Raw genomic sequence first — 24188 nt, 5'->3', positions numbered from 1 at the left:
AAATCTGTAATACAACACTTTAAATTCATATAAACAAACAAAAAATGTATTATTATAAATTAATTCGTCTTTTAGAACTAATTTATAAAGAACTATATTCACTATGTAAATATTAGGTAATGTTAAGTAAATGCAATAACTAACATTAACCAGCAATGACCTACAGTATTTATTTATCATGATTAACATTTATTAAGAAAAGTACAATTGTTCATTGTTAGTTCATGTTAGCTCAATTGATAAAATATTAAGATACAACTTTGGATTTCAAAAAAGTATTAGTAAATGTTGTGATTATTATTAACTTAGATTACTAAATGCTTTACAAGTATTTTTCATTGTTAGTTCATGTTAACTAATGTAGTTAGTTAATCTTAATAAATGGAACCATGTTGTAAAGTGATGCCATACATGTAGTGATAAATTTTATTTATTGATTACGTGCAGGTACTCATAGGTAGTATTGCTTAACACCAGGTAAGTGTTCAAAGGGTCAAGTGGAAACTAATAATGACAGGAGTCTCGTAACTTGTGTCGTGGAAAAGTTTAAAGTGGTTATTTCACCCCCCGCTACATGACCAAAAAAAGTATGGGCAGGGTGATTCAATGTACATATAATCTATAATATTTTAAAACAGATCTATGAAAATTTCACCAGCAACGACCTCAATAGTGACTTTTCCAGGTTTTCTATAACAACCAAAAGGGGAAATTAGTAATACAACACAAACTTCCTTCCAACACATGTATGGTAAATTAACTATAGCAGCCATCTAAAAACCAAGTGCAATTCACCAATTGTAATAATCTAGTATCATTGGAATTTTAATAGCAAATAGTTTTGAATTTAGTTTTGTTTGTCTGTAGTGATTGCCTACGTTGCATATTTTATAAACCTGCTGAGGGTTTTGTGGTCATTCTGGAAAGTCCTGAACAGGGCAAGTGTGAAGTGCTACTGCTAATCAAAATATTCAGAATAAATACAAACAACAAAGAAAATCTAAGAAAAGAACTTTTATTTCATGATGCTGTTAGAACATACTAGACTAAACCTACCATATTCTTTATTATATTTTATAATATATAATGAAAACAAACGTGATTACCGTAGACTCTGAGATCTACACATTGTATACATGCAAAATTCATGGTTCTGACCTTAATATCGGCAAAATTGCACAACAGTGTAAAATTTGTAACACTAAAGTCACTTCGGAGTTGCAAAGCAACTCAACTTCTTTAAAGTTTGCAAGGTAACTTCCGAAAATAATTAAAAAAAACAGAACAACTACAGTACAAAGAGCAAACACCTAATTTACCCATTCTCAAAGGGTATTTACATGTACAGTATTGACAGACAGTATTTGAAGAAAAGGTCAGTTCACTCACTACTTTCATGATACAGGGAAAAACAGTTTAGTAAAATTTAGACACCCACACTATTCACATTTCCTCTACTGGTGTATATTTAATATTCATTTTAGGATTCATTTTTTTCAAATTATGACGCTTAGAGTTAAGCCCTAATTATCTTCTACAAACCAAAAAATTATAATAATAATACTAAAAAATAGTATTCATTTCATTCAAATACATAAACAGTTCAGGGCTGTGTTTCTCAAAAGCATCGTAAGCTAAGTTGATCAGTTGATTTGCTTTTGGGAAACGCAGCCCAGCCCTCAAAAGTCAACCAAAATTTGTGCTAATGCAGAGCTCTAAACCACAAGCTTGTCTTGAATTGAGAGATGCGAGTCTCTTCTACAGGAAATTAGTGGAGAGTAGAGCTGCAGTAGTTTTTGAACTTTACCCATAATTGTGTTGTGATGCTCTGCATGGAAAAATGACAAACCTTTTTCCATGCAGAGCAATGCAGTCCACAATTCATCATTGTTTACACACATTAGGTCACACATAGTTTTCGATATGCCTGCCTTCTGTAACTCAATAACAGTGAATTACTGCCAGCCCAGTGACGGATGCAGGCCTGGCTGCAGAGGGAAGCTCGAGCCAGCAGCAGCAGGGTAGTTAGTGAATCCATTCGGCTGGGGAGGGTAACTGTCGAGCGCTGATGCAGAGTGAGCCTGCAATCACACAGACAAAACAAACACTGACATTTGCATAATTCTTCTAAAAATCTTGCTTGTTGTAATAATAGCAGTGTATCATTTTTTATATACCTGTAAAAGGGCAGATTGCATGGCGGAGTTGTGAAGACCAGAGAGGGCAGCAGGAGATGCTGTTGTGGAGAAGCTGGGCATCCCTGGGGGAAAGACAGCAAGCCTGGGAAAGCTGCTCCTCCAGGGGCCTGGAGACTACCAGTTAGCCTGAGTAACACATTAAGCAACATTACATAAGCCTATTAATAATGCAGTTCTAATGATTATTTTGCTAACTGCATTTGTTAGGTAGTTTCAAATAATCTGTAAAAAAACAAAAAATTCAAAGGCAACTGTGCTATCTGAAAAGCTATTGCACATATGTGCTCACTACATACAGCATTAATTCACATGTGTTATATGTTGCTGACAGACTTGGTATCTAAACTTTAAGCTAGTCAGCCATATGACAATAAAATGTTTTTGTGGCTATGGTTTACTTTTGACAGTAATGACAGCTTTAGCATATCACTGATAAAAAGGAGGATAGAAAATATAGACTTTGGACTTTGCAGAGCATTTCAACTGGAAAATGTTTGACACAACCAGTTCAAGAACCCAGTCTCCTGCCTTGCTGACTACTGCCTTCATAGGCCTTCTAAGGCATTATTGAGAGGCAGAACCTCAAAAGTTACTTTATACTCATTTGATTCCAATAGATTTTCCCATTACCATGTTCCTAAGCTAGCAGTATAATACTTTAAAGTGATAATTCACCCAAAAAGAAAAATTCTGTTATTAATTACTCACCCTCATGTCGTTCCATACCCGTAACACCTTTGTTCGTCTTCGGATCTTAAACGAAATCTGAGAGCTCTCGGATTTCATCAAAAATATCTTAATTTGCGTTCCGAAGATAAACGAAGGTCGTACGGATTTGAAATGACATGAGGGCGAGTAATAAATGACTATTTTCATTTCTGGGTAAACTAACCCTTTAATGCACATCAAAATACACACAAGTAGTAGATAAAACAGTGCTTCCTGCATGTAATGCATCCTACATTAAAGAAGCCCATGTGTTGTGCACCAATAATGCTGGCTTAGTAGGTAGCTCACTAGGTTTTGGAACTGTTGTTTCCATACTATAAATTCAGATGATCCATATTGGTTTAGCATGGGGTGCTCAGTAATGTTCCTGGTGATCTGACTCCCAGCAAAGGTCAACTACAACCCTGCTCCATCACAACTAAATCATCTTTTTAAGATCTTCGGGAGCACTTCATAATTACAGACAGATGAACTAAACTATGCAGGTAGGCAGATCTCCAAGAACAGGATTGGGCGCCCCTGGTTTAGCACTTTCTGTGTACTTCAAATAATCCTAAATCAGAAGTAGCTGACCCTGCTCCTGGAAGGCTACCCTCCTGCAGAGTTTAGCACCAACCTTAGCCTGAATCAGCTAATCAAGTCATAATTAACTGCATTTAGAATTTCTTAAAATGAACAGAAATGCGTGTTGGAGCAAGTGGGTTGAACTGGAGTCTGCAGGAAGATAGTCCTCCAGGAGCAGAGTTTACTCAGTCCCATTCCTGGTGTTCTACCTCCCAGCAAAGGTCAACTACAACCCTGCTCCAACACAACTGAACCACCTTGTTAAGCTCTCCAGGATCACTTCAGACAGATGTAATGAACTATTCAGGTAGGCAGATCTCCTGGAACAGGATTGGGCACCCCTGGTTTAGCACTTTCTGGTCATTTCAAATAATCTTAAATCAGAGATAGCCACCCCTGCTTCTAGAGGGCTCCCATCCTGCAGAGTTCAACACCAGCCATTTTTTAAAAACACCTGAATGAGCTAATCAATTCATAATAAACTGCATTTAGGATTACTTGATAAGAACAGACAGTTGTGTTGGAGCAAGTGGGTTGGAACTGGAGCCTGCAGGAAGGTAGTTCTCCAGGTGCCAGGTTTGCTACCCTAGTCATGCAACAATTAAAAATAGAAAAAGAAATTACCCAGCCTGGCCAACAAGGGCAGGATTGAAGTTAGAGCTGAATGCAGAAGCAAATCCAGGAAGCACAGGAGAAGAGGAGGGGACTCCTGCTGCGGCAGCTGCTGCAACTGCTGCTGCCTGGAGAGGTGCGACGGTGGCAACTGAGGATGAGGCTCCTGGAAGCCCCATTAAGGAGGACAGCACTGGACTACCTGCTGCTGTGGGCCCTGAGCCTCCAAAACCTGGGAAGGCAGGGTTTGCACCAGGAGGAAGACCCGGGAACACAGAGGGAGCTGTGGTCAATCCCAGGCCAAAGGGAGAGGGTGTGGGAGCACTAGAGTGAGCCAGGCCAGAATATACAGATGAGACTGGAGGAGTAGGAGTGGATGGGGTGGAAATAGAGGACTGGGCACCAGGGAAAGGAGACATTGCTGGAAAATGTGGAGCAGGGCTGCTTCCAGCCTGAGAGCCCAGAGCTGAGGAAAGACTGTGAAGTCCAGCTACACCAGCACTGTTGGGTAAAGAAGATTGTGGAGAGGCAGCACCATGGGCCATGCCCATGGGTCGGGCAAGAACAGCAGAGTTAGGCATTACTAGAGAGCTAAGAGAAGGGGTGCCAGAGCGAGAGGGACCTTTGAAAGCAGAAGGGACAGGACTGTTGCTTCCACTACCTCCGCCGTGCCGGGCCATGGAGCTGGCATGTTGCTCATTAAACAAAGCTCCAGCAGGGCTACTCATGGCTGCCTGGGAGGTCGGTCCAGGAGAGGGTTTAGGACTAGGAGCTGCAGGCATTACTGGTAATCCACTAACAACTTGCATGCTGGGAGTAGAGCGTCCAGGAGTGAGAGAGGGCATCCCTGAGGGTGTGTAACTACGAATAACTGAATGTGACTGAGTTGAGGGAGTGCCAGGGAGCGAAAGTGCTGACTGGGAATCTGAGGATTGTGGGTACCCCTTCTTTGAATGTAATCCCATAGCTCCATGAGGATTCAGGGGGTCACCAGTTGCCCTGGGATTAGATGTGAGTCCACCGGAAGGTGTGTCTGAGCGGGGCGCACTGTGGTAGGGAGAAGGAGGGATACTTGTACTTGGCCCAGGTGTTCCACAGGGTGTTCCAGATGGGGTATGACTTTTGATGACTGAAGGAGTGTTTCGACCAGAAGGGGGCATGCCAGAGAATGGAGAAGGAACTGGTGTAGTGTGGCCACTAGAGTTTGAGGCAACTTGGGGAGAGCCAGCTGGGACAGGAGGCCCTTTGATAACTGAAGGCGAGGGGGCAGGAGTAGGGGAGGGGGTTACAGGGTTCTGGGATGGGACCATGCCAGGAAAAACCGGAGTGATTGGTGTGGTAGGCTGAGGCTGGGAGGTGACAGGAGTAGATGCGGTGGAGTTATGCGGAGAGATAGCCGGTGTGCCAGAGATGTTGGAGGTTGGATTTTGTTGGCTGACAGGTCGGCTGTAACCTGAAAATATGAAACAATTAGCTTAAATGAAATATTAAAAAGAAGAAAGGCACATAAATTTAAGACAAAGGTACCACATGCATCAAGTTTATTAGTGTTGGATTTTAAAGATGCATTAGAAGAAAAGCGAGAGAGAATTCAGGAAATCTCCCAATCTTTGAGCTGCACCATAAGATGCACAATGCAGCAGAGAAAGCATTCATGCTCTAAACATGGACTGACAATATATGACACAGCACCCCCTTGTGATAAAATTAATAAGGCAAAGTTGTTGCAAATCTATATTAAAGAATTTTCAGGGTTCAGTAGAAAAATTCAACTTGTCCCCTAGGTTTGTGAAAAAAGGAGCAAATATATTGGATGCAGTAGGACACTTGCAGTAGATTTAAACTATTTAAAGGAGAAGTCCACTTCCAAAACAAAGATTCACATATAATGTGTCAACCCCTTGTCAAAGATGTTCATGTCTTTCTTTCTTCAGTCGTACAGAAATAGTTTTTTGAGGAAAATATTTCAGCATTTTTCTCCATATAATGGACTGACATGGTGCCTCGATTTTGAACTTCCAAAATTGGTTGGGATCGTTTACAACCGCATTTGGGATCGTTTGAGGCCGCATTTAAACCGCATTTTGGAAGTTCAAAATCAGGGCGCCATATCAGTCCATTACATGGAGAAAAATGCTGAAATATTTTTCTCCAAAAACAATTTCTTTACGACTAAAGAAAGAAAGACATGAACATTATGGATGACAAGGGGGTGAGTACACTGAATCTTTGTTTTAGAAGTGGAATTCTCCTTTAAGGTAATGCCAACAAGGCTTAAATATTATGCATGTTAATATAAAACTAGTGTGATTAAAAAGCTTACTGACCTAATCTGTGCTATATCCAGTGACTCTTTTTATGACCATACAAAGATAATAATCTCTAACTTTCACACAATTACACATGTATACATAAAAACCATTCACAGTAAGATCTTGAAGTTTACTTCTATTGCAAGTGCCTTAACGTAACCACTTTTATTTAGAAAATTACATCCACACATGGATTCCAGAAAGTCTGAAATGCTGCTTAGTGAGCATGACAAGTGTACAATACACATTCTAGAATTTGTGCTTTTTATAATCAGTCATAGCATATGGAAATGACCATATTAGCTCAGATCAGTAAAGAAACCACAGAGAGAGTTTTAAGCATGATCGAACTGCATGCTATAGGTGCTGCAGGCAGATTTAGAGCATGCCGTGGTGAGCTAGCGTCTATAGACAGCATTGCCGTAGCAGCTGTTAAAGGCAGCACACAGCGCTAGCAATAGCAACTGCACGTTGTACCTGCCAAATTGGGGGAGGCTCTGTAGGGTGGGGGTGGCACACTGGCAGTGATGACCCCACCCATTGACACCAGACCTGCATTGTTGTACGCACCTGGGCAGCATCCGGAGAAAGGGGTAAGAACATTCTACATCCAGTCCCCCAAAATAACTTTCATATCACACACATTGCTGGCATATGCCTGGTTTATTGTTACTTGTACATTAGGGAAATTATAATACAATTGATTCTTAAAGAGGAGGAGTCTTACTTGGTGCAATGGTTGCATGTGGCCTACATGGAGGGATAGGGTATGGCACAGGTCTGTGTGGATTGTACGTTGATGGTGACTTACGGAAAAAGAGAGAAATGGATATAATAAGACACCTGTTCACTATTCAAGATCACATGATGAGATTCTCAGCCATTAATGAACTATCAGAAACATTCAAAGAACAAATGTTTGGGCAGTAGCACCTGTCCATTAAAACATACCGGTTTGCTTGGTCCAAGGATCCTTGCAGCAATGCCCTTTCCATCAAGGGTTGCATCGTCTCCATCCTTTTTGGCAGGCAATCCCTGGAAAGTTCCAATTAAAGCCACAATTAATTTTAAAGAGCTAAATTAAACTATGCATTTAAAAGGTAGTTAATACATTTTATAAAGTTAAGGAACTTACAGGGAACGTTCCAGTGACCTGGCTGGGTTTGCCTTTGGGGTAAGGGTTGCCTGGGATCATCCCGCAGGATGAAATCATCGCCACTGGAGCTTTACATCCCACCTTACACACCTAAACAAATTACAGACATGTACTGCATTCAAATCCGCATTCATTCAGTTTATTCATTATACAGTTTACATAAATGAGTAAGTTTCACCTGCTCTAGGATTCTTCTTGCACGTTTCTTCTCAGCGAGGTGAGTACGGAACGCATCCTCCACGGGACGGTAATTTTGGGCATCAGAAATATTTCTGTAAAGTATACATTACATATTGCATCGCTGCATTACATCTAATTTGTTTGGACGTTTGCTGATGTGCATGATTTCAGTAGTGTGTAACTTACAGAGCTATGAGTTCCAGTACAATAATTCTGTCCTTTGAGAATGCGAAATAATTAAGGATGTTCGCAACCTTCGTGGTTGGAATTGCAACCATTTTCTGGGGGAAAAACCATGTGATGCAGTTAATTGAAGTCATTTGGCTCAACTAATAAGACTGTAGATGAATAAAACCAATAAGAAGCAGAATTCTTACATGTTGCAAGGCTTTGACTGCCTTTACTTGTGGCTCTGCCCAGGAGAAGTATTTCAAAATGTCAATCACCTGAAGAAGGAAGTTTGACAGGTAAATATAAAATACTGCGGAATTAGTTCTCTACTGTTACTATATAAACATACCTGTTCACTGGAGAAATACCCATGGACCTGTTCTATAGCTTTAATTCGTTGATCTGTTAAAACACACTTTAGAACAAACAAAAATTACAGTATTATTGTTATCTTATGTTGTTTATTTAACAAACATAATTACCCAAACTACCTCTTTTCAGAACAGACACAGCATATTACGTTGCAAATATAAATTATACCTTTCTAATTTCGTCCAAGACGATATCAAAGGATTTCTTGTCCATCTTCTCTGTCGATGCTCTGATCACTGTATTGATTACCAATTCCTCCTAAAGCATCTCAATGACGACCCTTCATTCACCTGCTGGTGGGAAACTATATGCAATAACCCTGTTATACTTTATTCACAAAATTGTTCAAACTTTTGCATATAATCTATTCTATTAATCAACCCGGAATCATTTCGGAGAGGTTCAGCAGGTACAACAGAAGGCTTGCGGTCTCTTTAAGATCAGGCTGGCATTATGACATGAGGAACAACAATAGTCCAGTGCTAAATCCACGCGTTCTTCAAATGCACCATTCTTCAGATATTTGCATGTCATTTATCATGTTTGCACAATTAAAAAATTCGCTGAAGCGATTGAAGATCATAGTTCACGCGCTAGTTTTGTTTATTTTGCTATATCGTCGCTGTTTGTTGGGGTTTAGCAAAGATGCTAAAGGCTGCAGTTCGTGTGCGACTTCCTTTGTCAGGACCCCGACATGAAAGAGTCTGTTTATAAATACGCCTCAAGAGGAGTTGACATTATATTTTTAAATAAATGGCATTTTGTAAAGCATTTATATTTTATTTTTCAAATACATACTCATATTAATTGTACTTTTCCGATTTGTCGTATTTGACATAATTATTTTAACAAAATTAGGTAGGTATTAAATTCTCACAATGGGAAATTTTAAATAAAACGGATAATATTAAGTTTATTTGTATGACTTAATATAACACACATTAAAAAGCAATGCGGACAGTGATGTTCTGAATGGACTGTCGTATTTTGCAAACAGGCGCATTCCCGGACACCTAAGCGGAAGTAAACAGTAGTGGCTTGATGTAAAATATGCTCTAGTTCTGTTAACTTCTGTTTTTATAAAAATGGACCGATTCGTTTGGACAAATGGGCTACTTGAGATGAACGAAACGTTAGTAATTCAGCAAAGAGGAGTGAGACTTTATGATGGCGATGACAAGGTATTTTTTTCGTAAATAGTGTGAATTCAGCTGAAAGTTATGAAATGACGTGAAATGAATGATCATGCGAAACATACTGTTTGACATTGATGTAAATATTACAGCTGAACGAATGTATATTTTAGGTAGTACAGATTAGTGTATTAATAATGTTGGAAGAAAGAAATTTTAGAATTAGATTGGGTAATAAAAAATGGAAATTTAAGAAATTTAAGCATTGCTTGAATAGGTACAATACCAGTCAAAAGATTTTGAACAGTAAGATTTTTTTATATAAGTCTCTTCTGCTCACCAACCCTGCATTTATTTGATCCAAAATACAGCAAAAACAGTAACATTTTTTTAAATAACTGCTTTCTATTTGAATTTATTTTAAAATGTAATTTATTCCCGTGATCAAAACTAAATTTTCAGCACCATTACTCCAGTCTTCAGTGTCACATGATCCTTCAGAAATTATTCTAATAGGCTGATTTGGTGAAACATTTTATTATTGTTGTTATCAATATTTAAAACAGTCAAGTACATTTTTCTAGGATTCTTTGGTGAATAGAAAGATCCAAAGATGAGCATTTATCTAAAATAAAAAGTTTTTATAACATTTTAAAGTATACAAAAAGCCTGACTACAGTATAAATAATTATACATTTCATACTGATGGGAAAGAAATTATAGAAATTAATACTTTTATTTAGCCAGGATGCTCTAAATTGATCAAAAGTGCTGATAAAGACATTTATAATGTTACAAAAGATTTCTTTTGCAGATAAATGCTGTTCTTCTGAACTTTCTATTCATCAAAGAAACCTGAAATAATTCTTCTCAGCTATTTTCAACATAATAAAAATAATATATATATATACTATTTTTGCTGTACTTTGGATAAAATAAATGTAGGCTTGGTGAGCAGAAGGAACTTTAAAAAAAACTATTAAAAATCATATTGTTCAAAAACTTTTGACTGGTGGTGCAGTGTCTAATAATGATGCATATTTCCTCACTGACAGGCTAAACTTGATGTGGGAGTCGTTCTTCTCAGTACCCATCGTCTTCTCTGGAGAGACCAGAAGAATCATGTATGTCCACTTTAAGTGTCTTTTTACTTTTATTACATTAAGTCATGTCCAATGTATTAACTTGTGTCAAACTTTTTTCTCACTCCTAAATGTCCTTTTGCTTTAAATGAAGAACAGTGTCAACAATCTTTTTTTTTTCTCTGCAGGAATGCTGTATATGCATACCCTTATCACAAGTCATATTCTTTGAGGAGCAAGCAGCAGGCATTGGAAAGAGGTGACTGTGATTAATGCATCTGACATGTGTAGCATGCTATAATAATACTGGAAACCTCACCCTGTTTATATATATATATAATTTATATGTATATAAACTATTACCTTTCCAACCCTGCAGTGCCAAGATTGTCATTCACCTGCATCCAGCCCCGGAAAATAAAGAGCCAGGTCCCTACCAGCACAGCAAGTACTCTTATATAAAGCTGTCGTTCAAGGAACATGGGCAGATTGAGGTAAGTAAATTAAGGAGTGATGTCACAGAAATATTTCAACTGATAATGATGCGTAGATTAATTCTGCTCCCCATACACGGAGCTTATTGCTCCGCTAAATCTGGCTTAATACAGTTTGAAGCACGCACTATAAGCAGCCATGGCATTTAGAGAGGAACGGAGCAGAAGTGTTAGAAAGGTGTAAATACGGTAACTTGTGCTTTGTTTTGGGGTTTAGTTTTTCAGACGTCTAACTGAGGAGATGACTCAGAAACGATGGGAGAATACGCCTGTCTCACAGCCCATCCCCACAGGAATAGGACCCAAGGTCAGCCTGAACTGAAACTTCACATTATACATTAACAATTGGGTTTTGCTTTGTTCTTTCTGTTCTTTTTCTCTTTCTTTCTTTCCTTCTATACTTTTCTTTTATTATTGTTTTATTGTGTTTTTTATAATAAATTTTATTATTTTGTTTATATTTGTGTGTTGAATAGATTTGGGTAAATTCTATAAAAATATGGAAAGTTTATATATAATATATAGATAGATAGATATATAATTTAATGTTTTAAGGTCAGTTATTATAACTGTTCAGTGTTATTTTAGTATTTATTATTATATGTATTAGTATGTTGTAGTTATTTATTTGTATTAGTATATTTCAGTTATTTTTTATACTTGTACTAATTTTTTATACTTTTTTATACTAATATTTTAAATGACCTTTTATTATTATATTTTTAAGTTTCATTTTAAGTTTAGTTTGTTTTAGCAATTAGGTTATGTACTTTTGAATGTATGTAACTCATTTTGTTTCATTTAAAAATGTATATTTAGCTTTAATTTTAAATTAGCTTTATTTTTTTTTAATTCAATCAGCTTTGTATTATTAAGTCAGTTTTAGTCATTTTATTAACATAATTTTTACTCAGGTAAGTCTAGATTATTTTTAGTACTTAAACTTTATTTCAGTTGCCAAAGAAACATTTCTCATTTTCTTTATTCTTTTTTTTACATCAAATTTGATTTTATTTTATTTCAGCTTTTAGTTACTGAAAATTGTTTTAAGAATAATTTTAACTAACAATAACACTGTAACTATATTGTTTTAATAAGAATTATTTGATGAATAACTGAATAATGCAAATAATGCAAGCATGAATATTTGATATTGTTTTGAATTAGTGACATTATTTAATTTGATTAATAAATTGCTAAAGGATAAATTGCTATATATATTTGAGTAAGCACTAGATACAAGTTATTTGTCAGCTGCTCTTAATTGGAAAATAGCATTAATTATTTGAAATAAATATTCATACTGGTGGCCACTGGTCAGTTACCCAGTCTATAGGAATATGATACTTCAGAATAAAATTAATATTTGTGAAATGCCTTTTAATTCTGTTTTGGAATAATAAAGATGCAATGCTTGTTACATCCTCATGGTGGCACAGTAATGATGTTATTTGTCATTTGTGACATAATGCTGTTCAAATATTTACATAGCTGTATAATAGATAGCTTGAAACATTTGTATAGCTGTCTTTTTTTTTAGATTGTGTCTTGTAAAGAACAGGTCGTGGCCCTCAAGCCGAAAACCCTGGGCAAACCCTTTCCTTCCTGTTCCTTTGTTATTTGTTTGCATGTTTTTTGAGTTATTGTTTGTGCTTGTGAATGTTTAACAAAGAGTGAGGCTTATTTTTTTTCTCTTCTGCTCTCTGTGGTTTTGTAGGCAGGAAGGACACGCGCAGTGGGGATTGTGGGTATTGAACGGAAGTTGGAAGAGAAAAGAAAGGAGACAGATAAAAACATCTCCGAGGTAAGAAAGAGAAACAGACTGACAGGTAGTCATATCTAACATACTGCACTGGGATAATGCACCCAGCTTAAGATAATCAGGAAAGCTGTGGCAACAATCAGGCAGTGGGCGCCATGGCCCCCTTTTGAGGGGCCCCTGATGTTGAAAGAAAAAGTGACCCTGTTTTTAATTTTGGATGACCTCATAGCTCTGATTAGCTTCCTGGCACAGCTATAATGGAAGATAAAAAGAGAGTGCACAGTGGTGGGATATCCTGTTAGGTGTGCCCACACCTAACAAAATCACCTGTAAATCACTCTCACCCAGTGATTTACAGGTGATTTTGGCACTTCATGTGTTTTGGATATAATTTTTTTCATGTTTCTGTTCTAACATCTTTCTGTCCTTTCAGGCCTTTGAGGATCTCAGTAAACTGATGGAAAAGGTCAGTCTCTCAATAGGTTTGTGGGTCGGTACACAGTACACAGTACAGCCATGGTCGGGTTTATCGGTCTTGATTCAGTAAATCTTTCCTTGCAGGCCAAAGAGATGGTGGAGCTCTCCAAATCCATTGCCAACAAAATCAAAGACAAACAGGGTGACATCACAGAGGATGAGGTGAGCTTAAAGGAGTAGTTCACTTCCAGAACAAACATTTACAGATAATGTACTCACCCCATTGTCATCCAAGATGTTCATGCTTTCCTTTCTTCAGTCGTAAAGAAATTGTGTTTTTTGAGGAAACCATTTCAGGAATTATCTCCATGTAGTGGACTTCAATGGTGCCCGCGAGTTTGAACGTCCAAAATGCAGTTTAAATGCAGCTTCAAAAGGCTCTAAATGATCCCAGCCAAGGAAGAAGGGTCTTATCTAGTTAAAAATCATTTTCTAATTAAAAAATAAAAATGTATATACTTTTTAACCTCAAATCCTTGTCTTGTCTAAATCTGCTATGCGTACTCTGTGTAATCTGGGTCAGTACAGTAAGGGTATGTTGGAAAACTTCCATCTCATCCATCTCTGTTTTACTTTTTTTGTAAAGGGCATTTGATTTTCTTTGCACGTTCACTTTGTCAACACTGGGTCAGTACTTTTGCAGCGATGTAGGACAATTTTAAAGTTGGAGGAGAAAATGAGATGAGAGTTTTTCGACATACCCTAACTGTATTGACCCGGATTACACAGAGTTCGCATGTGCATCACAGAGCTAGACAAGATAAGCATTTGAGATTAAAAAGTTTATACATTTTTATTTTTTTTAGAAAATGGCCAGTTGTTTCTTACTCGGTTGGGATCATTTAGAGCCCTTTGAAGCTGCATTTAAACTGCATTTTGGACATTCAAACTCATAAACTCACAAGTCCACTATATTGAGATTCCTGAAATGTTTTCCTCAAAAAACAACTGAAGAAAGAAAGGCATAAACATCCTGAATGACAACCAAGACCCTGAGGTACTTGGTTTTCTGAAGCACCAGTGATTCATAATTTGATTGGCTGAGATATTTGGCATTAGCAAATCATTCAAGGTGCACTAAGCGATTTTTGCCAAACAGTGTTGATATTTGAAAAAAACCAAAACAAACACGGCCATACTCCAACAGGATCTCGCACCTATTTTAATATCTCCGGCCAATACATACGCACAAAACCCTGGCATAATGATGATCGCGGAAACAAGCAAAGATGACACACAAGCATATTCAAACAAAAGCCAACACAGATGAGTGGTTTTAAACAATGCAAAATCAATGCTACTCACCTATAAAAAAGAAACAATGCAACCTTGCTGCAATATTTTCCTCTTTTTCTTTATCTTCCAGTTCTCTCTATCTATAGTTGATCTGCTAATATCAGTCCTGTGCACTTAAATTTAGCGCTCTCTTTTCTATTATTACTAGTCTTCCCCCTTACTGCTGATTGGCTGCAAGTGTATTTTGGGACCTGGTCCGACACTGCGGTCAAAGGCGTTTTTTCAAAAATTAACTCTGTAATCAAATACTGGATTTCATACATTGCTATTTTTAAAAAATGTAGGACGGTAGGAAGTTTTAATGTTTTTGAAATAAATATCTTATGTTCAGCAAGGCTGCAATTATTTGATCAAAAATATGGTAAAAACAGTAATATTGTGAAATATTATATTATTACAATTTAAAATAATTATTTGAATATATTTTAAATGTAATTTATTCCTGTGATGTCAAAGCTGAATTTTTAGCATCATTACTCCAGTCTTCAGTGTCGCTTGATCCTTCAGAAATCATTCTGATATGCTAAATTACTCAAGAAACATTTCCTATTATTGTCAATTTTGATAAGTTGTGCTGATTAATATTTTTGTGGAAACTGTGTTTCATTTTTTTTCAGGGTTCTTTGATGAAAAGAATGTTCCAAAAATCAGCATTTATTAGAAGTAGATTTTTAAACAATGTAAAAATCTTTATCAGGGATAGTTCACCCAAAAATGTAAATAATTTTATAATGGCAGTGAATGGGTGTTTAGATTTTGAAGTCCAAAATGGTGCATCCATTCATCATAAAAAGTACTCCACACGGCCTTCTGAAGCAAATCGATGCGTTTGTGTAAGAAAAATCTCCATATTTAAATTTACTTTATAAACTGTAATCTCAAGCTTCTGCTAACTGTCATATGCATGTTCACGAGAGAATGACCTTCCAGTGGATGATGTAGGACGTAGGCATAGCATAAGCAAGTTTTGCAAGAACCAAGTTTTGTTTACAGTAAAGGAAAACCAGTTTCCTCTTGGCTTATATCGAAATCCTCCGCCAATTTTCTTTACAAATCCTCTTCGCTTCCGCGTGTCACCGTGTTCACCTACGTCCTACATTATCCACTGTAATTCCGCTCTCTTGTGAAGCTAGAGATTACAGTTTATAAAGTTTTCAATATGGATATTTTTCTTACACAAATGCATCAGTTTACTTCAGAAGGCCTTTATTAACACCCCAGAGCCATGTGGAGCTCTTTTTATGATGGATGGACACACTTTATTGGGTTTCAAAATCTCAACACCCATTCACCGCCATTATAAAGCTTGGAAGAGCCAGTTTTTTTTTTTTTTTTTTTTTTTTTTTTTTTAAAGAAGAAAGTCATATACACCTAGAATGGCTTGAGGGTGAGCAAATCATGGGTTATTTTAATCTTTTGGGCGAACTATCCCTTTAATGCATCCTTGCTGAATAAAAGTATTATTTTTTTTAAAAAAGTCATTGTCCCCACACTTTTAAACATTAGTGTTTAAAACACATATGAACTAGTAAGAAGAGCCTTTTTATAAGGCCGTTTCTTTCTCAAAGTCAATTACTGCTTTGATCCTGTTTAAGTTAATAGGCTTTCTTAGAGTACATGTAGGTAACAGCTGTTATATGTATTGTTATAGCTATCCGTTTTGTTTTATTTGGGCTCCTATGCACAGATATGCTTCTAAAAGTTGAGATATCAGTCCTTCACTCTTTAATAAAAATAATGCATTTGATTATGTACATATGTGTCGTGTTCTCTGGCTCAGTGGGGTGTCTGTAAATCCAAAGCTTGGCAAACATTGGCAGTATAATCCACACAGAGCTCAGAAATCTTGCAACATACACTTTGTACAGGGGCATTAAGGGCAAGGAAATGAGACATAAATAGAACCTAGAATTGAGCTGAAAAGCAGCCAGGTTTGAGAGCCACCATGTTTCTTAAGTGCAGTGTTGCATCCAAATAAACAAATATTTATTGCACAGAAAATAACCAGTCATTACAGAATCCACAATCAGATGAGGAAAAACCTTGGATGTGTTCACATGCTAAAACTGGAATTTCTCAGCATTGTTGGCTTGCTCATTTTTATTTTGACTTATTTTGTTTATCCAGTGTAGAGCTGCAATTAAATTTGTCATGTTTGTTTTGTGTGCCATCCAACAGACTATTCGCTTCAAGTCTTATTTGCTAAGTATGGGTATAGCCAACCCAGTGACCAGAGAGACGCATGGCTCAGGCACACAGTACCACATCCAACTTGCCAAACAGCTGGGAGACATGCTGCAGGCCCCACTGGAGGTAATAAACTGTGTGTTTTTATATATTTTAAATATATGCTCATCAAACAGGCCATGGCCATCTGCATAAATACACCACCATTCAGATGTTTCTTTTCTTTACATTTATAACATTACAAAATATTTCTGTTTCAGATAAATGTTGTTCTTTTTAACTTTTTGTTAATCAAAGAAAATTGAAAAAAAAATAATATATATATATATATATATATATATATATATATATATATATATATATATATATATATATATATATATATGTATGTATTTGTTGATTTATTTGGTTTAGTAGCCATGTATTAATTATGATGACGCGAAGTTAGTTTAGATAATGTAAAGTGTAATTTGCAATAATTATTAGATGACTGTACATTCTGTCTTACTTATGTCATACTTGACTATATTGTTCTTCATTTCTTACTCTTCCTCTACTGTTTTTCATTATTCTTTCGCTATATAGGAGCGTGGAGGAATGATGGCCCTCACTGAAGTGTACTGTTTGGTGAACAGAGCCCGCGGAATGGAGGTAAAATGAAGTTGGACACATTGATATGTCTTGTCATTGAGTTAATCAGATTTGATCCTGATCTTCTTCCCAGCAGCATTAAGAGAGAAGCTGATGATGGCACAGCCATCTGGAGAGTAGAGAGCAGGCGCTCACTTTAAATGCGAGTGTGATGGCAGTGGTTTAGTTTGCATCGATGAAATCCATTTTATTTTTTTCACAAATTCTTTTCCATTTAAATTTTTCTAGACTCTGTTTTAATGGTTAATTTTAAAAATATGAAACAAAATTAAATGTCTAATTAATTGAAATCATGAAACTTACACAATTTAACAGCAATTTATTAAAAGTTTAACAAAAAACACATTTTTTTAAGCCCTGTTAAATACTTTTTTTGCTCCTTCAAATTCAGTTTTATTTTGACCAAATTCTGTGTTTTCCATTAACACTCCAGAGTCAATTTTAATGGTTTCATTACATTTTAATAGTCAAAAGCATCTCTGATTGATTGATTTAAAAATATATATATATGTTATTTTATTTTAGTTTTCAGAAATACTGTTTTTACATTTTTCTGGTAAATAAATGCTGGTAAATATTTTCATATCCTAAATATTCCTTAAAAGTAATATTTTAATAATAGGTTTATTATTAGTAGTACTATCATTATATTAACTAATATTTTTTTCTGTCACCCTTTCTTCAAGTTAAACCGAACTTTTATTCTGACGAGTTGCTGAAGATCTTTCTGTTTGTATGAGATCATATGACAATAGTTTTTCTCAAAAGAAACAGTAAAATGCTCATGAAGTAACTCTCAGAGCAGTTCTAGAGACTGTTTGTTATGTAACGTTACTCATATATTGAGGCGGCTGAGGCTGAAAACACCACAAGCATCACACATACTTCACTATGTGTATAGTAAAAGAAACTGCATCTGCGCCATTCATTCACACGGAGACATACAGAATATGTACGATTCATTTTTAAATAGTATTTTTGTGGCGTTATATTCACATACAGTCATGGCCATAAATATCAGCACCCTTGCAATTCTGTCAGAAAATGCAACACCTCTCTCAGAAAATTGTTCCAATTGCAAATGTTTTGGTATTCACATACTTATTGCTTTTGTTTGCACTGCAACAACACAAAAAAAAAAAACACAGAAGAAAAGTCAAACTTGATAAAATTTCACACAGAACTCAGAAATGGACTGGACAAAATTATTGGCACCTTGTCAAAATTGTAAGAAATAATTGCTTTTCAAGCATGTGATGCTCCTGTAATTTGTATTTAGACACACCTGTGGCAAGTAACAGGTGTGGGCAATATAGTAATCACACTTGCAACCAGTTCAAATAGAGAAAAGTTGACTCAACCTTTGTGTTGTGTGTCACACTGAGCATGGAGAAAAGAAAGAAGTGTAAAGAGTTGTCTGTGGATTTGAGGGGAAAAAAATGTGGAAAAACATAGACAATCTCAAGACAAGTCCATCTCCAGAGATCTTAATGTTCCTGTGTCCACTGTGTGCACTATCATCAAGAGGTTTACAGCCCATGGAACTGTAGCTAACCTCCCTGAACATGGACAGAAGAGCAAAATTAATGAAAAATTACAGCAAAGAATTGTTTGAATGGTGGATAAAGAACCCTGATTAACTTCCAAACAAATTCAAGCTGATCAGCAGACACAGGGTACAACAGTGTCAGCTCGCACCATCTATCGCCATCTAAATTAATATGGTAGGAGACCCAGGAGGACACCACTGCTGACACAAAGGCATAAAAAAGCAAGGCTGGAGTTTGCCAAAACTTATGTGACAAAACCACAATCCTTCTGGGAGAACGTACTGTGGACAGATGAGACAAAAGTAGAGCTTTTTGGTAAAGGACATCATGGCACTCTTTACAGAAATAGAAATGAGGCCTTTAAAGAAAAGAACACAGTCCCTACAATCAAACATGGTGGAGGTTCAAAGATGTTTTAGGGATGTTTTGCTGCTTCTGTTCTTCTGCCGGCGGTTATCAAACAGAGTTGCATTACTGCGGGCGCCCCCTTCTGGAATGAGGGTGAATTGCCTGTATTTGTTACGAAGCCTCATGCACCGAACCGAGGTGCCCGTGTCCGTACCGTGACAGTTCGGTACGAATACATGTATCGTTACACCCCTAATTATTATTATGAATGTTGAGAACAGTTCTGAGAAACAAATGATAATCATTTTTTTGTAAACCTTAGTATATTTCTTTGATGAACAAACAGTTCTTAAGACATTCTAAATGTCTTTACTGTACTTTTGATTAACTGAATGCACCCTTGCTAAATAAAAGTATTAGTTTATTTAAAAAGAATCATGAATGACATTTAAAACCTTTTTGAAAATTACATTTTTGAAACATTTTGAAAAAGATGTGTACACACTAGTGCTGTCAAATGATTAATTGTGATTAATTTACATAACATGTGAGTGTACTTTGTAGATTTGTATAAGAAAATATGTTTAAGAAAAAAATGTTGTTTATATGTTAAAAATATTTATATATAATATCAGTTGTTTTAATATAAATATATACATGGAAATATGTTCACAGTATATACTGTATGTGTATTAATGTACACAGTATACACACTTTATGTAAATAAAAACTTTTATTTTGGATGCGATTAATCATGTTTAATGGTTTGACAGCAGTAGTACACACAATAAAAGTGTAAGAAAAATATTTTTGGAGTCATTTTTAGGGTGATTTATACACATAGTTCTATGGTGAATTTTTTGAAAATCATTTGGGTGGATCTTTTCAAGTCATATAATCTGTCTCTTGCAAATTTCTTCTCAGCTTCTCTCTCCAGAGGACTTGGTAAACGCCTGCAAGATGTTTGAATCTCTAAAGCTTCCTCTACGGTAAGGGTGTGAGCATTTATATTTGTGTGTGTGTTTTTACGTGAGTAAAAGCGAGTGAATGTGGATGTGTCTGTGCGAGCCAGCCTTTGTAGGCCGAAGCGGGTCAGCGTGGGATCGGTCAGCCACTTCCTGGCACACTTCCTGTTTTCAGGACCCATGTCCGCCCTCTGTCTGTTGTCTGCATTCACCACCTTTCAAAAGAAAACAGCCATTTGACTCACAAACCACAATTAGGTTGCATATCAGCAATAATGTCAGGTTGTGTTCTTAAGTATCCACCAACATAAACAAATTTTCTTTCCCTGTCAGGTTGCGAGTATTTGACAGCGGCGTGATGGTGGTTCAGCTCCAGTCCCACAGTGAAGAGGAAATGATTGCCTCAGCTCTAGATAACGTGAGTGCCGTGCCATCATTTTCTCCCATCTGTGAAATCACTTATGTGGCCGTTCAAACATCATGCGGCAACTTTCTGTCATGTTTAATTACAGGTTCGTATAGTGGAAATTGGAGCAGATTTATAACCACAAACTTGTACAGCCAATTTCTTCCTCTTTTATTAAATGGTTGTGGTTAGGAGAGTGAGAGAAGTTTCTCATTTCATTCTCCTAGAAATTGCATGAAATGAACCACCTTCAAAGTGTTTTTGGACAAGACACAGCTAGCAGATGTGATTGGGGGTGGTGTTTTAGGTCAAAGAGCTGGAATGAGAGGCGTATCAGATTAGAAATTTCCAGACTTGAAGAGTCCAAGACAGATGTGGTAAAGCAGAGGAATGTTCCAAAAAACAAAGCAAACATATTTGAAGATCATTTGACATGGAAGGGCAATTATTGCTGTTCATATTGAATCAACTATAAAGTTTGGTATATAGGTTAACACAAAACCAGTCAACATCATAACTGGGTCATATTTTACACTAAAATAAGAATAAGAAATTAGATGTTGCTTAAATATAGCCTGTTTTAGAACCATGCTTTGCATTGTAGAATCATTTTAATGACAATTAAGCAAGTTTACCACCAAATTGTTGTTACTGTGATGTAAAACTAAAAATGACAAAATATAAAAAAATTCACTACCAGTCAAAAGTTTTTGAACGGTAAGATTTTTTATGATTTTAAAGAAGTTCTGCTCACCAAGCCTGCATTTATTTGATCCAAAGTACAGCAAAAACAGTACAATTTTGAAATATTTTTACTATTTAAAATAACTGCTTTCTATTTTAATATATAATATATTAATATTTTAAAGTGTAATTTATTCCTGTGATCAAAACTCAATTTTCAGCATCATTACTCCAGTCTTCAGTGTCACATGATCCTTTAGAAAGCATTCTAATATGCTGATTTGCTGTTTAAGAAACTGTTCTTTTTACTTTTTACTATAAAAATAATATTAAATGTTTTTTGAGCAGCAAATCAGAATGTTAGAATGATTTCTGAAGGATCATGTGACTGGAGTAATGATGCTGAAAATTCAGCTTTAAAATCACAGAAATAAATTACATTCTAAAATATATTGAAATAGAAAACATATTTTAAATAGTAAAAATATTTCAGATTTTTACTTTGCTGTACTTCGGATCAAATAAATGCAGGCTTGGTGAACAAAAGAGACTTCTTTAAAAACATTAAAGATCTAGCTGTGCAAAAACATTTGACTGGTGGTGTACATTTTTCTTTTTGTGTGATTATTTAGAAAAAAAGTATGATTAATTAGGATTTCATATATATTGATAGAAATACAAATAAAATGAATTTTATTACAGCATATCATTTATTTTCTTTAATAAAAAAAAATAAGTTTAATGCTTCAACAAGTGCATTATTATAACAAGTATTTTGGGCAATGATCTTAATTGTCATTTAAAAAATGAAATTCAAAAATGTTCCAAAAAAATTAATTTCTTAGGTTTTTTTTTTTTTTTTCCTTTTAATTCTAGTGTCAAACATTTGCTAATTAACTCACTGTGACACATTTATCATAATCTGAACATAGTCTTGTATATTTTTAGCTTTTGGCAATGCCCCCACAGTACAGAGTGGAGGTTTTGGTGGGCATCCGTCTGATTTAATTGAGGTTTCCTTCTCTTTTTTCCTCTCCCAGGTGTCTGATAAAGGCTCCCTCACAGCCGAAGAGTTTGCCAAGCTGTTGGGACTGTCAGTTCTCCTCGCTAAAGAGAGGTACAGGAGACATCCTTTTCCATATTTCATCAATAATTCATCCCTCAAGTGTCTTCTCACTATTTTGATGTATCGCTCTCTTTTACAGGTTGTTATTAGCTGAAAAAATGGGTCACTTGTGCCGAGACGATTCAGTGGAAGGTCTGCGTTTTTATCCCAACCGATTCTGACGCATGAGGCCGATATGTTATCGAACCCGGCGGGCTCTCAGCTCCTGCTGGCCCCGGATCTCTCTCAGAACTGATAACTGATTAGCGCTCGCTCTGGACACAAATGGGCACCGACTTTCCCTTGTGTTTGTCAATAGGGTCTTTCATGGATGTTAGTACTTGCGTGCGTTACATCATCTGTTTTTTTCCCTCTGTCTAACATGTTTTCCACAGCCTCTAACGAAAAGGGGATGACAGAAATGATCATGCGGATGCAAAAGACACAGTTTCATGTTGAAATCAGTTATGTTGATATTATGTTCAGTGCTGTCAGATTGTCCTTATAAATATGTGTGCATTACATATGCATCAAACTGTGGTGTAAACACATGAGAAAGAAGGTAAGGAAAATTCTAATGAAAACCATCAAAATAATTCAGTGACACTCTTGTTGAAAGCAATCTGCTTTCCCTGTTATGGAAGCACACACTTATTTTGGACCTTTGTGTAAAAATAATATTTTTTAAAAAGCATTTTCAGTCTTTGGGTTTTCTTTCATGTGTTAAAGAGGTCCTATTATGCTCTTTTACAAAGTCTTGATTTTATTTTGGGAGTGTACTAGAACATGCTCTCATGGTTGGTGGTTCGAAAAACATATTTTTCACATAATTTACATTATTACAATACCTTTCTCCCCAGCCTGGCACAAATGGCTCGATTAGTTCCAGGTTTGAAGGCCCACCTTCCGAAAAAAGAAATGTGTTGTGATTGGTTAGCTCTCCCAGTGCGTTGTGATTGGTCAACAGCTTAGACAGTGTTTCAGTACTGCACACCCCTTGCCAAAGCAGCAAGTTCCATCTGCTCCATTATAGTTAAGGATATATTAAGGTATAGTTGACTTTACAGTAGTGTTGGGTCCTATCGTCAGCCTGTGAGATCACTGATAATACTATTGTGCTAATTTATTTAATTATTTACATACTTAGTTTCATTACCCAAAACCAACTCCAGCATAAGGCTAAAAGCAGCCTAATGTTTTTAATATGACTTAATTTGTATTTAACATGACAACAATTGAATAAAAACATTGTAAGTTACTAATTATAATGCTTACATTTCCTTAGTTATCAAAAAAGCAGCTACAGAAAACGAGGAAAGAGCATTAACATTATTAAAGAACATCATCTCTGATCAGCCTAGCCTAGTCTAGCGCAATTTTATGCATTTTAAAAAACACTGGCATTATAAGTGAAGCTATCTACACTGTATGATCAATAAATCTCTTACCACACACTGAACACGTCTGTGCCGCGTTACGGCTCTGACACGGCCAAGGGAGCTGATCGCGGCCACTCTAGTCAATGCTTGTGTTTATACCAGCTGCACCAATGGCTCCTTGAATCGTCCCAGAAGCGGCTCTCCATGCTGCATCGCTAAAGTTAGGCTAATCCCCCAACAATTCATATTTAAGTAGGCGGGATTTCTTTTAATGATATTCTAATGGTTTTTGTGACATCACAGCATCCGGAAAACAAGGCTGTAGTCCAAATAAGCTGTTTGTTGTAGTTCTTGAAAAGGGATTTTTTTTTTTAA

The 24188-nt window shown here is 36.3% G+C and overlaps 2 protein-coding genes across 2 annotated transcripts; one reads left to right on the top strand and one right to left on the bottom strand.

The window, feature by feature from the left end:
* Window positions 1-999: 999 nt before the first annotated feature.
* Window positions 1000-9168, bottom strand: proser1 (proline and serine rich 1). The gene is given in 13 exon segments (XM_051121269.1): window positions 1000-2081; window positions 2178-2272; window positions 2275-2324; window positions 4116-5556; window positions 6893-6985; window positions 7143-7221; window positions 7367-7450; window positions 7551-7661; window positions 7750-7843; window positions 7938-8032; window positions 8129-8197; window positions 8272-8337; window positions 8463-9168. Coding segments are annotated over 13 exon segments (2448 nt in total). The 5' UTR covers window positions 8508-9168; the 3' UTR covers window positions 1000-1955.
* A 104-nt stretch (window positions 9169-9272) lies between these two features.
* vps36 (vacuolar protein sorting 36 homolog) lies at window positions 9273-23128 on the top strand. Its single transcript, XM_051121270.1, has 14 exons — window positions 9273-9475; window positions 10483-10551; window positions 10698-10768; window positions 10889-11003; window positions 11221-11310; window positions 12721-12807; window positions 13199-13231; window positions 13327-13404; window positions 16717-16851; window positions 17311-17376; window positions 20199-20263; window positions 20573-20657; window positions 22370-22446; window positions 22535-23128. The coding sequence occupies exons 1-14, from the start codon at window positions 9380-9382 to the stop codon at window positions 22614-22616; spliced, it is 1149 nt and encodes a 382-aa protein (XP_050977227.1). The 5' UTR covers window positions 9273-9379; the 3' UTR covers window positions 22617-23128.
* The last annotated feature ends 1060 nt before the right edge of the window (window positions 23129-24188 follow it).

Source organism: Labeo rohita, chromosome 10 (assembly GCF_022985175.1).
Source record: "Labeo rohita strain BAU-BD-2019 chromosome 10, IGBB_LRoh.1.0, whole genome shotgun sequence".
NCBI classification, from domain to species: domain Eukaryota; kingdom Metazoa; phylum Chordata; class Actinopteri; order Cypriniformes; family Cyprinidae; genus Labeo; species Labeo rohita.
This window is presented reverse-complemented; position numbering and strand designations above follow the sequence as displayed.

Bases quoted from the DNA above. Each gene is read 5' to 3' on its own strand.
- vps36 (XM_051121270.1), top strand. From the start codon at position 9,380: ATGGACCGATTCGTTTGGACAAATGGGCTACTTGAGATGAACGAAACG. The intron at 9,476-10,482 runs GTATTTTTTTCG...CCTCACTGACAG, and splicing joins TTTATGATGGCGATGACAAG to GCTAAACTTGATGTGGGAGT. The intron at 12,808-13,198 runs GTAAGAAAGAGA...CTGTCCTTTCAG, and splicing joins CAGATAAAAACATCTCCGAG to GCCTTTGAGGATCTCAGTAA.